A 13,676-nucleotide genomic window follows, 5' to 3' on the forward strand; every position below is an offset into this window, starting at 1 on the left:
CTCCTGGTGCTCTATAAATAAATGTTGATGATGATGATTATGATGGCAGCCAATTACCCATCGTGTGAGAGATTAGGCTTTTGCACCATAAGAACCCTACTCATTTTCGCTCTAGTCACTTCCCCTCCTACTACCCATACTAACATGTCCCCTGTCATACCCCTTCTAACCTCTGTTCCCCAGATTGCAAAAACATTTTTTGCTTTATTAAGACTGCACCCCCCCTTTTTTTCTTTTGTTCTCGCACCCTCTTCCATCTTACTATTATTGTTGAAAGACCAAATAAATTCTGTTTTATAAAATCTACATTTACAGATTTGCTTCCTTTTTCATCTCATTTTTTCTAACTATTTCTTCTTTATTGAGTAACAGTGAATAAGCAGGGCTGCAATCTTCTGCTCCTCAGATTGGGAGTGTTGATCTTGGCAGTAACATCATAGCCTAGCACCATAATCCCGTCATACTGACATCACTGACACTGTTCAGAAGCAGAAGGATACTGGCATCCATGTCGGCTGTCGGTGCTCATTGTTATGGACATCATATTGATATTACAATGAATGACTGGCATAACAGCAGTATTTCAGGCTCCCCTATACATTGGCACCCTAGGCAGTAGCCTTGGATTGCCAAATGGTAGTGCCGAACCTGGAGGCATATCTGAGAATATTTATTTTTGATTAATTTACATTTTAGGATGAAATTGAAATTTAAGATTCTAGTGGATTAGATAATTTTCAGAAAATGTCCAGATTATGAACAGGTCATAAATATAGAGCAATCAGGCCAAAAGGATAGTAACATGGATAACATATTCATGGCCAAACTGGAGAAATAATTTCTAGCTAACTGGCCCAAGACAATAAAAGTTAATTGTTAAATACCACTCATGTTGTACACAGTCATGTACCAGCTGTAGAAATACTACCCTGTACTATAAGATATATTGTAAGCATGATCTCTTTTATTAAGATGATTGTTAATACTATTGGGAATGTTATGTGATACAACTGATCAATGATATAAAAATATTTGTAAAGTTCTATGTGATATCAAAGATGAAAATGCAATTTGCAAACTATAGAAACTTTCCAATTTATTCAATCTTTTTTCCAAATCCATTGGTGAACTGAATGTCATGATACTTCGAAGAGGGACAGCACTGACACATTGAAGAGAGACATCAGTGATACATTGAAGAGGGACAGCACTGACACATTGAAGAGAGACAGCAGTGATACATTGAAGAGGGACAGCACTGACACATTGAAGAGAGACATCAGTGATACATTGAAGAGGGACAGTAGTGACACATTGAAGAGGGACAGCACTGACACTTTGAAGAGGGACAGCAGCGATACATTGAAGAGGGACAGCACTGACACATTGAAGAGGGACAGCACTGACACATTGAAGAGAGACATCGCTGACACATTGGAGAGGGACAGCACTGACACATTGGAGAGGGACAGCAGTGATACATTGAAGAGGGACAGCACTGACATATGGAAAGGGACAGCATCATCATCATCATCATCATTTATTTATATAGTGCCACTAATTCTGCAGCGCTGTACATAGAACTCATTGGAGCTAACAGTCTAAATTCCCTAATATAGACACACACACACAGACACAGACACAGAGAGACAGAGACTAGGGTCAATTTTGATAGTAGCCAATTAACCTACCAGTATGTTTTGGGCGTGTGGGAGGAAACTGGAGCACCCGGAGGAAACCCATGCAAACTCAGGGAGAATATACAAACTCTTAACAGATAAGGCAATGGTCGGGAATCGAACCCCAGTGCTGTGAGGCAGAAGTGCTAACCACTAGGCCACTGTGCTGCCCATACAGCACTAACACATTGCAGAGGGACAGCACTGACACATTGAAGAGGCACAACAGTGATTCATTGCAGAAGGTCAGCACTGACACATTGCAGAGGGACAGCAGTGATACATTGAGGAGGGACAGCAGTGATACATTGCAGAAGGACAGCACTGACACATTGCAGAGGGGCAGCACTGACACATTGAGGAGGGACAGCAGTGATACATTGCAGAAGGACAGCACTGACACATTGCAGAAGGACAGCACTGACACATTGCAGAGGGGCAGCACTGACACATTGCAGAGGGGCAGCACTGACACATTGAAGAGGCACAGCAGTGACACATTGCAGAGGGGCAGCAGTGACACATTTCAGAGGGGCAGCACTGACACATTGAGGAGGGACAGCAGTGATACATTGAAGAGGGACAGCACTGACACATTGCAGAGGGACAGCACTAACACATTGGAGAGGGACAGCACTGACACATTGGAGAGGGACAGCACTGACACATTGGGGAGGGACAGCACTGACACATTGCAGCGGGACAGCACTAACACATTGGAGAGGGACAGCACTGACACATTGGAGAGGGACAGCACTGACACATTGGGGAGGGACAGCACTGACACATTGCAGCGGGACAGCACTAACACATTGGAGAGGGACAGCACTGACACATTGAAGAGGGACAGCACTGACACATTGGGGAGGGACAGCAGCTCATTGGACGAACAGCGATAGCATCAGCAGACATTTAACAGATGCTAAAAGAACAAAGTCGTAGTGTAAAAATGAATTCTCCTAAATAAAGTCTCTAGCTGGATTTCAGATTATTAATCTATTATACAGTGGCAACTGACGTTTATTCTATTAACTAACGGAGTCTACTGTCCTTATCATAGGTGGGACCTATGTTTGCTTGATCTTAGAATTTTTTCACTAATTAATTCTCACTTGGATCTATTGATTAAATTGTTACAGTTGCAAGAGAAAATTAAGGAATTAGGATCATATCATGTTTTATATTCTCAACTAAGATCATTTTTTTCTGGCCCCAAAGTAAGTCATAAATAAGGATATCCAATTAAGTAGTATTTATTAGAATTCCAGGTAGTGGACTTTTCCTTTGATATATACCTGGTGAGTTTGTCATTTGATCAAGGAAAATACTCTAGTTCTATTTAAAGGGTGTAAGTGTTTAATTGATTCTAATTAATTTTCAACTGTTATGATTTTTTTAAAGATGTTACTATTTTATTGATTGGTGACTGAGTGGGATCATTTTTGATTGATTCTCCAGGTCAGAAGTACATTGTACAGCACTACATTTCCTTTGTTTCAGCTTCCATAAGGTAAAAAGGTGGAAGATGGAATTGTCCTTGGGCCCTCCCACCCGGATGTGATACATATGTTCGAAAGTTACATTATTAACATTTATATGGTGGGTACCATTATATAGACCTGATTGTAAAGTTGACAATAATGACATGACAGTATTATTAGACTGACAACTAAAATGTAGACAGTATTGTTAGGTAGAAAATTCAAATGTAGACAGTATGTCAGTCGATGATAATATCCCTAACCCTGTCCCTAGCCCTATCCCTAACCCTATCGATAACCTTAACACTAACCATATTATACTGTTAACTTTTGAAATGTCAACCTAGTAGTAATGTGAATTGCTGACCTAATGTTATCGACTTTGCGAATGTTGACCAAATGTATATGTCTAGATGACGACCACATAGCGTTTTACACAAGATGATGGGCCAATGCCATAATGTTAAATAGTGCAAAATGGAATTATACTTGGACACACGCACCCACCCATATGTTAGATAGAACAGATACATAGTTTAACAAACCAAGAACTTCAGCAACAGGGACTACATCTTTTGTGGCTGAAGTGCTTGATTTATTTGCGCCCCTACAAGACAGAACATTTTGGCTGTTGGTTCGTGACCTGGAGATTAGATAGGAATTTTAACAAAGTACTAATGGGCATTTGGCTAGCAGTGGCCATGTTCCTCAATGGTGACAATGTCATCACCCTCACCACAGATGTGTAGATTAATTAAATTTTCCTTTTACAAAAGAAGATACACAATGTAGTCTTTTGTTTGATCAGTACTGCTTGTCTACATATCCGTAGTTAAGCAGATAATCAATACAATGGAATTTTCTTGGAACTGAATTACTTTTTGTTTAACCTAAAATGGTACAGCTGTGAAATTGTTGTTCAGGAGAAATGGAATTGAGATGGAATTTGATTACATTGACAAATGACTTCAACTAATTGGCTAAAATCTGATGCATTGAAGGTGGAAATTGGATGCACATCCAATGCTAACATAGCTGTCATGGCTTTAGTGATCCACTATGCAACAGGATGCTCACTGTCATGCTTGGTTCCTTTTGCAAACGCTTGCTTCATAGACAATTGCTGTTTAAAACTATGCTCACACTTCTTATTCACCTTATGTATAGAAATATCATCCCCAGCAGCAGCAGCTGTGGAGCGCAAGGATGCCTCTTGGGGATCAGGGAATGCATGAGGAGAGTCAGAATTGGAAAACTGGATGCTGGACTACACTCTAATAAAGAGGAGGTTGATAATGAAGGTATTGATGGTGATAATTGCATGAGGTATCTATCCATTTGGCTGCTACCAGATGCTGAGCTGCTTGCTATTATACATATTTGTCCACCATTTGAAAAACTACTTGAATGAACTCACTGCAAATAATGCAACAGGGACAAGGTGCCTAAATGATCAACAAGTCTACTTATTTTAATGCCACAAAAGCTACAGACACCTTCACAAATGTTGTGTGGATTTGTTTTAAAAACAGTAGAGTTGCTTTTTTGGTCTTATGTCCTGGCATTGCTCTTATCATGGGCATGAGGTGGTGCCATAGGTGGCTGCGTTACTTCAACACAATCATTGTCATACTCATTATCTTGTTCAAATACAACACATTAATTTTCAGATCCAAAATTATCCCCCTCATCCTCTTCCACATTTGCAAGTTCCAAATTAGCATCCTCAATTTCTATCTGTAAATCGACATCATTGCTGCTACTCATCTTCACATTACCAAATGGTTGAGAAATTTTGGAAGGAGGCTGCTCCACTGTGTAATTACAGTGTCAGTATCTGAAATGAAAGACTCACATATAGCACTCGTGGACACCTTTAGACTCTCCTCAGGATTCCGTGAGTGCCTTCAGCTTCAGTGTTATTTTCATGCACTGATGGGGCTGTTTTGGAGGTGACAGACCTACACTCTGAGTGAGAAGATGGTGCATGGGAAGTTAAGGAAGATGCATGACCGTGTTGGGTATCACTTTTGCAATAGGCATTCTAGTATGTGTATCAGCAGTAGCAGGACCTCTACTAGCAAAAAGTGTGCATGGTCTGAGTCTTGGTGTGCCACTGTGGGTGGTGTATGGAATGTTACCTATTTTAAATTTATTTTGGACATTTCACCTCATTCATTAATCGTTATATGAAGAGCTGATTTTTCATTGCAGTTGACAAATTGTGTTTCGATTCTGAGGACACTTTTGTACACTCTACCTTTTTTATTAGTAGAGGCCCTAAAATTAATACTACTGCCAGTACGTGTACTGGGTTACTCTGAAGATCAGGAGTATCCCAGTGAAAACCCAAAGAGATAAGGAAAGGAGGGAATGTTACCATACAATTCCTCTGACACTGCTCCACAATGTGATTCAAATGTAGACAATTGGGGTCTGATTCATGAAGACATGTATTCTGAGCGCAACAGGCATTCAGTGTTATATGCACGTATCTAGACTTTGTGTCCACCCAAATTCAGCAAGACGCGGATCTGTGTGCTTTTGAAATTGGGGGCAGGTCTGCTCTGCTCTACTGCACAAGACTCTGCAGGATGCGTCCCATACCTATATGGATTATACATTTACAAAAGAACGCACAGAAGAAAATAAAAAAAATCTTGAATTAATGGTACCTGTTACTAATAAGTAGAGATGGTCACTGACCCCTGTGTTTTGGTTTTGGATTCGGTTTTGGATCTGGATTACCGTCGTGTTTTGGTTTTGGTTTTGGTTTTGCAAAACCGCCATTGCGTGTTTTGGTTTTGGTTTTGGTTTTGGTTGGTTTTGTTTTGCTATTTTTTTGGAAAATCCATGTTTTTGGGCCTAAATTAACCCAATTTAGTGCTCCAACTGTTTTAGAGACAAGTAATCTAATTGTTGAGGTAATAAATCATCCAAAAAAACAGTTTAATTCTTCGTTGGTAGGCCTATTCTACACACAAAACAGATTGTCTTCCTCTCCATCTATGCATATTGGCAATGCAGCCATCGTCTTTGAATGTATATTACACCCTACACTTATAGTTAAATATGTAAAGAAATGGAAAAAGCCAGTTTGGTTTCTGTCTCTCAAGGCCCCCCTCCACTTGTATAAAATACCAAAAATTCAGCCATTATAGACTGTACAATATTAATTGACATGGAGAAAGCCAGTTTGGTTTCTGTCTCTCTAGGCCCCCCTCCACTTGTATAAAATACTAAAAAATTCAGCCATTATAGACTGTACAATATTAATTGACATGGAGAAAGACAGTTTGGTTTCTGTCTCTCTAGGCCCCCCTCCACTTGTATAAAATACCAAAAAATTCAGCCATTATAGACTGTACAATATTAATTGACATGGAAAAAGCCAGTTTGGTTTCTGTCTCTCTAGGCCCCCCTCCACTTGTATAAAATACCCAAAAATTCAGCCATTATAGACTGTACAATATTATGAAAAATGGACAAAGCCAGTTTAGGGTCACTCTGTCTATGACACCCTACCCTTAAGGATAAATTGCCCTAACAGCAGCCTTTCAAGATGGTATGTGATATGGAAATGCCACAAGTCCCTTTCCTCTTTGGGGGTAGATTGCCCCCTACACTTACATAGAAAGTTTTAAAAAGATGTTATCGGCATCATCTTCAGCTTAATCCTCACCCTCATCAGTGTGTACGTCATCATCACAGACTATCAATTCATCGCCGCTTGAATCCGCCATTAGAGAACAGTCAGTGCTTGGATGTCTTGGATGGTGAAGGCCTTCCTCGTGGAAGATGTAGTTTATTTTTATAAACATCATTTTCTCCACATTTTTGGGAAGTAACCTTCTACGGCGATCACTGACTAAGTTTCCTGCTGTGCTGAACACTCGTTCAGAGTACACACTGGAGGGTGGGCAGCTTAGGTATTGCAAAGCAAGTTTGTACATGGGTTTCCAAATGGCCTGCTTTTCTTCCCAGTAAGGAAAGGGACTGTCTGACATTTCCATATCAACTACCTCTTGAAAGTAATCCTCCACCATCCTTTGCATGTTTATACTCATATTGGATGGAGTTATGGGCAAAGTGACACATTTTTTTGAAAAATCCTTCAAACCAGCCTAGATGTTAAATTGTTCTGGTCTGCCCCTTGTGTCTTCCCTGCTTCTTTTTTGGAAATTTAATTTTTTACGAGCAACAGCTTGAGAAAGTGAAGGAGGACACATCGTCAAGCCGAGGCCCAGTTCAGCGGCCAACTTGCTGAGCAATAGCTCCTTGCAAAAGTTCACATCTCGCTCATTTACAAGTAAAGACTCAATGTAGGTTTTAAACCTTGGATCAAGCACAGTGGCCAAAACGTACTGATCCGAGTTCAAGATCTTAATAACTCGAGGATCATTGTGAAGCGAATTAAGTACTTGATCGACAAGGCCAACATACTTTGCTGAATTGCTTGCTTTCAGCTCCTCCTTCATTTTCTCAAGCTGCTTTTCCAATAGTCTAATTAAAGGAATGACTTGGCTCAAACTAGCAGAGTCTGCACTGACCTCACATGTCACAACTTCAAATGGTTTCAGCACCTTGCACAGCACTGAAAGGATTCCCCACTGTGCAAGAGTGAAATACATCCCCCCTCCTTTCCCAATGTCATGACTTGTGCAATATGCTTGGATGGCTTTGCGCTGTTCCTCCATCCTCTGAAGCATGTACAGGGTGGAATTCCACCGAGTTACCACCTCTTGCTTAAGTTGGTGGCAGGGCAAGTTAAACTGCTCTTGGAGCTGCTGTAATCTCCTACATGCTGTGGCTGAATGCCTGAAATGACCTGAAATTTTACGGGCCACCAAAAGCATCTCCTGCACCTCACGGTTATTTCGTAGGAAGCTCTGCAGTTGATGGTGTGAGCAAAACAGGGAATATGTTGGAAATCACCCAGCTGTAATGCTCGCACTATATTGTTGGCGTTATCTGAAATGACATACCCTGGGGAGAGTCCGAGTGGTATAAGCCATGCATCAATCACATTCTCAGTTTGCGTAACAAATTGTCAGCCGTATGCCTGTTAGTGAAGCCGGTGATACAAAGAGTGGCCTGCCTGTGACAAATGTTACGTAGTGGTGTACATGCTGCTGCTGTTCCTGCTGGTGAAGGTGAATGACCAACCCAGTGGGCTGTCACAGTCATATAGTCTTTGGTTTGGCCACTTCCACTTGTCCACATATCTGTGGTTAAGTGAACAGTGGGCAGAATGGCATTTTTCAGCGCAATCTCTACATTTTTACACACTTTTTGGTATAGTTGTGGAATAGCTTTACGGGAGAAATGGTGTCGCGATGGAATTTTGTAACGCGGACACAAATCCTCAATTAACTGTGAAAAACCAGCTGCGTTTATTGTGGAGATTGGACGCAGATCTAACACTAACATTGCAGCCATGGTGTCTGTGATTCGCTTGGCGACTGGGTGACTGCTGTCATATTTGCTTCCCCTCGCAAATGATTGTTTCACAGTTAATTGCTGAAATGTAGGACTGCTCATTTTATTAACCTGCCTCTGGGATGACGATTCACCCCCAGCAGCAGCAACAGCAGCAGCAGGACTAACGCTTTCTTCAGAGGAATCAATAATAGTGCCGGAGTCATCCAGCCTTAAGTGGGATGCCGGGCTAACTCCGAGCGCTACTGAGGATATTGATGAGGATGGTGTGGTGGGTGTATTTTGTAGCCGTCGGTATGTCGGTGAGCGGAGGGTCTTAGCTGATGAGGGAGTGCTTGTATTCTTTTGGGAAGAACTTTCAGCTTTTCCCAACACTTTGCCATGAACTCTCGTTAAATTGCGTAACATAGACGAGGTTCCAAGATGGTTAAGGTCCCTCCCTCGACTGACTGTGGCTTGACATACACTACAAATGGCTATACAATTGTTGTCTGGATTTGGGTAGAAATAATTCCACACATAAGAAGTGGATTTTTTTGTTTTATGCCCAGGCATGACAATGGCCTTTTTCTTGTCACGTGCCAGAACTGCTGCCACTGGTGCAGGACTTACACAAACAACCTCATCCTCATCAACATCCTCATTAGCACCCTAGTCGCCTACACAAATCTCTCCCTCATCCTCTTCTAATTCCAAAGTGGCATCCTCAATTTGGGTATCACCGGCTACACTCGGGCTATTAAGGCACACATCAGCAGAATGCTCACGATTAGACATCCCACTGTTGGATGGACTCTCCACAGGGATTGTTGTCATTTGTGAATCAGAGCAAATATTCTCATGTAATGCCTCACTGTTATCTTGCAGCTCGGCTTTGACGCGTAACAGTAGTTGTGCACCAATTGTAGGCTGGGTAACTTTTTGGGATCTGCCACTAATAGCCAAAGGTGAAGGCCTCATTCTCTCTTTGCCACTGCGTGTGTAGAATGGCATGCTTGCAATTTTTTTTTTATCGTCACTTAACTTTTGCTCAGTTACACTTCTTTTTCGCTTCAATACAGTAATTTTTTTTTGGGTTTTTGTTTTTTGCACTAATTTGAAAACACTCTGTTGTTTGACATCGCCTTGGCCAGATGACGTACTGGGAACACTAACATCAGGACTGGTGACAGAACCTGGTTGCTCATTCAGATCATATGTGGACTGCTTTGAATCCATTCTGAGCGCAAACCACTGGGGAGTGCTAAAAATTATTTAATAGATACTGCTGACAGATATGACTTTTGACAGCCAGAAATATTAATGCACAATTAGGGAGGACACCCCAAAAGCACTGAGGAGTGCTAAAAATGATTTAGTAGATACTGCTGACAGATATGACGTTTGACAGACAGAAATATTAATGCACAATTAGGGAGGACACCCCAAAAGCACTGAGTGCAAAAAATTATTTAGTAGATACTGCTGACAGATATGACTTTTGACAGACAGAAATATTAATGCACAATTAGGGAGGACACCCCAAAAGCACTGAGGAGTGCTAAAAATGATTTAGTAGATACTGCTGACAGATATGACTTTTGACAGCCAGAAATATTAATGCACAATTAGGGAGGACACCCCAAAAGCACTGAGGAGTGCTAAAAATTATTTAGTAGATACTGCTGACAGATATGACTTTTGACAGCCAGAAATATTAATGCACAATTATGGGGGACACCCCAAAAGCGCTGGGGAGTGCCAAATATGAAGAAAAAATAATAAACCTCTATCCTCCTCTCTGCACTAGCGATTTTGGTTAGAGCAATTGCAAGAACAATATTGTATTCTCTGTCCCTGCTCTAATTAGCCTATGACTACACCCTGCTCTCTCCCTCTGTCAAATGGCGATGGATTGCTGTGGAGGCGTGTATTTATAAAGTTGAAGTATCGCGAGAACCGAGCCCCGAGATCCGACGACGTCACAATGACGTTCGGCCTCGATTTGGATTCGGAACGGGCGGGAGAGTACCGAGCTGCTCAGCTCGGTACTCGGATACCCAAAGTTCGGGTGGGTTCGGTTCTCGGAGAACCGGACCCGCCCATCTCTACTAATAAGGCATTTATGATAAAATAGTAAAATATAAAAGGGGTTTTTTATTATTATTTTTTCCATGAAATACATTCTAAAATGATCTTAATGTCTACTGAGCATAAAATACATTTTTACAGTTGCATGAGATTGAACACACATGTTTTATTATGCAGGGGGGCTGTCATCCCTACTACTCAGGACTTAGACTAGCCCCTTAGCTGGAGCAAGAGATACGGCAGAAAAACAAGTAACTTTGAGTTCCTCAGAGCTTAAATTACTATGACAAAAGGCATACACTAAAGCAATATGCTAAATTGAGGATTTAATTTAACACAATCACTCCCTGAAATCATAGTCTGTAGTAAGTGTCCCTTCCTTGCATTGGCACACGGAACAGGGCTGCGTTCATGGGTCTGGGCATGGACAGAGTGATTTTACGTACAATACACTCAAAATCAGCAGATACATGCCTTGATGAATCAGGCCCTTAGTTCTAAAACAAATGTATATTTATTTGAGAAACTGCTGAGAATCAAAGGACACCCTGGGTTTTTTTGACCGCTTAATCAAGATGCCACTGAGACTGACCTCACAAAATTGCTTTCACTAGAAAACACTTTGGATTTTAAAAGAAGGAAATATTTAACATTTTTGGGGTGTGCTGATCTCACTCAAATATCCCCCTGTTTTATGTCTGAAACACTTCAAACACTCTCAAATACTTTGGATTTTAAAAGCAAGAAATCTATTTATTTTTTGGGTGTGCTACTCATACAGTACCCTGTATTCTCACCACTATCTTTTTCACCACTAGTTCAGATATAATAAAAACCAGTAGCCACTACTCCAAACTCTCTGACACCCAAATGATCAGCACACTATTCTAGCAGACTGATCTCTACATAAACTGCAGTTAAATCACAGCTATTACTTGTTATATAAATGACCTTTCACCCTAACTAACCCTCTACATATGATTTTCGGAGCACAAAACTGTAGCCACCCTCCTATCCACATGGCAGATGAGAAACGGAGGGAGGGCTATATCAATCTAAAATTCGTGAGATCCATCATTTTACCAGAAATTATGCTTTTCTTTGTTTTCAGATCCGAAGTTGGTTAGATGACTCGGTTCATCTGTAGAGCCCCAAAACTCGGATCTGTCAAAATTCACAGAATCCAAACCGCACATCACTAATAACAACAGGACTACTATATATCAGGAATATTTTATATAATTTATATAATTTTACACACCTTGTGTTGAAATTCAGAGATAGTTAAACCAACCTTCGCTCCATATATACTGAAAGACATATACATATCATGTAAAGCTTGTGCCATGCTGAGGACTGCTATATACACTTGGTAGGTGGCTGAATCTCCAGAATAATTTAACAGTAGCTTAAAATTCTCGCTCCCATTGCAGTTATGAAGTTTTAAATTTGCAAAATGTGAAAAGAGATAATTCTTCAGAGAACTTACTGAAAAGCACCGAAAATAATACATCCAGATATCTTCCAGTAATTTGTCCTTCGCATTGGTGGATGGATGACAACGGTATAAACGTTCCTGTAATCCAGGGATATAACGCAATGGAGGAGCAAATACCAAACTACGATCCACCAGTTCATTCATATCGTGATGTAAGAGTTCTCTTGCATTGGACCATGATGCTGGAAGGATAATTGTCTTGTTAAAGAGATAATACTGTGCTTTATTCAAAGCACTCATAAAGGTTACATGTACAGTTCCACAAATAACAACAATTTCAGTTGATGAATTTTGCAAAAAAGGATGAATGTTATAAATCAGTGAAGGAGTAACTTTAATTTTGAATTCAGTACAAATTCCATAATTATACAATTGTTTGCTCAGATGTAGCAGCTCCCGTTCTCCAGCATCATCATCTGATGTGATGATTCCAACCCAGTTCCACCCAAAACTTCTCAATAACTTTGCAATGGCCACATGTTGTATCTGATAGTTTTGAACAGTGCGAAAAAAATTTGGATAAAGAATCCTATCACTTAGCAGCGGGTCTCTCGCTCCATAGCTGATCTACAAACATCAACAATGTATTATTAAAATAAAAACAAAAGAACAACAGTTGCTCAATTATTTTAATATATAACAACAACTCAAAATTAAAAATATTCAAAGCTTGGATTTCGCAAATATTTGTTTACCATGTAGAATATATTAAAGACTTTGGGCTTTAAGTACACTTTGCTTTCTATATTGTTCTTCTGCACCAAAGATATGTCCATATGCAGATTCAGTTGCATCTTACGCTTATGACTCCTTATGCTGAGTGAGGCATAATCAGTGAGGGAAGTGGTAGGCTAACATAGGGTGAGTACAGCAAGGGTATGTTCTCATTACTGTAACTGAGGTAGACATGTACACAGAACAGGGTCGGACTGGGACTAAAAATCAGCCCTGGCATTTCAAGCATACAGGCCCATCTCTGTTGATGAGCATGAAAAAACTGTGTGCCGCTGCGCAGCAGCGGTGCCGCCAAGGACGTGGCCACATTATGCTGAGGACATGGTCAACATGGGGCATTGATACATACATTATAATAAAACTTTACATTTATCAGGCCCTCCCTATCATGCCACCCCCCACCCCAGAAACACATTACAACACCCCCAGTCCACTGTACTTTTCTATGCTTCTGATGCTGCTGACATCCATCACAGTGGGAACTTCCTGTAGAGTGAGCAGGGAAGCTCTTAGTCTCACAAGATTAATAAATCTCATGAGACTTAGAGCTCCTCGGCTTGCTCTGCAGGCTGTGTCCTATCTAGGGACTGGGAGCAGCTATCCGCTCCCTCCTGCTAACCAAAGCTGGATTTAGGCTCATGGGGCCCTAGGCACTTAAGACAGGGGGCTCCTATGATGTAATATGGTTATTAGACACATTTTCAACAAATACATAGGCAATACTGTGAGCACTACTGTTAGGTGCACACAGTTCTGCCTTCACAAGCAGTACAA

At 40.8% G+C, this 13,676-nt stretch overlaps 1 protein-coding gene across 1 annotated transcript in view; it reads right to left on the reverse strand.

Moving 5' to 3' along the window:
• Positions 1–13,676, reverse strand: part of LOC142110934 (vomeronasal type-2 receptor 26-like) — a 111,670-nt gene that overhangs the window by 30,213 nt on the left and 67,781 nt on the right. Inside the window, exon 2 of the mRNA XM_075193787.1 lies at positions 12,159–12,734. Within this exon, the coding sequence (XP_075049888.1) occupies positions 12,159–12,734 (576 nt within the window). The remainder of the gene's footprint in view (positions 1–12,158; positions 12,735–13,676) is intronic.

Source organism: Mixophyes fleayi, chromosome 1 (genome assembly GCF_038048845.1).
Source record: "Mixophyes fleayi isolate aMixFle1 chromosome 1, aMixFle1.hap1, whole genome shotgun sequence".
NCBI classification, from domain to species: domain Eukaryota; kingdom Metazoa; phylum Chordata; class Amphibia; order Anura; family Limnodynastidae; genus Mixophyes; species Mixophyes fleayi.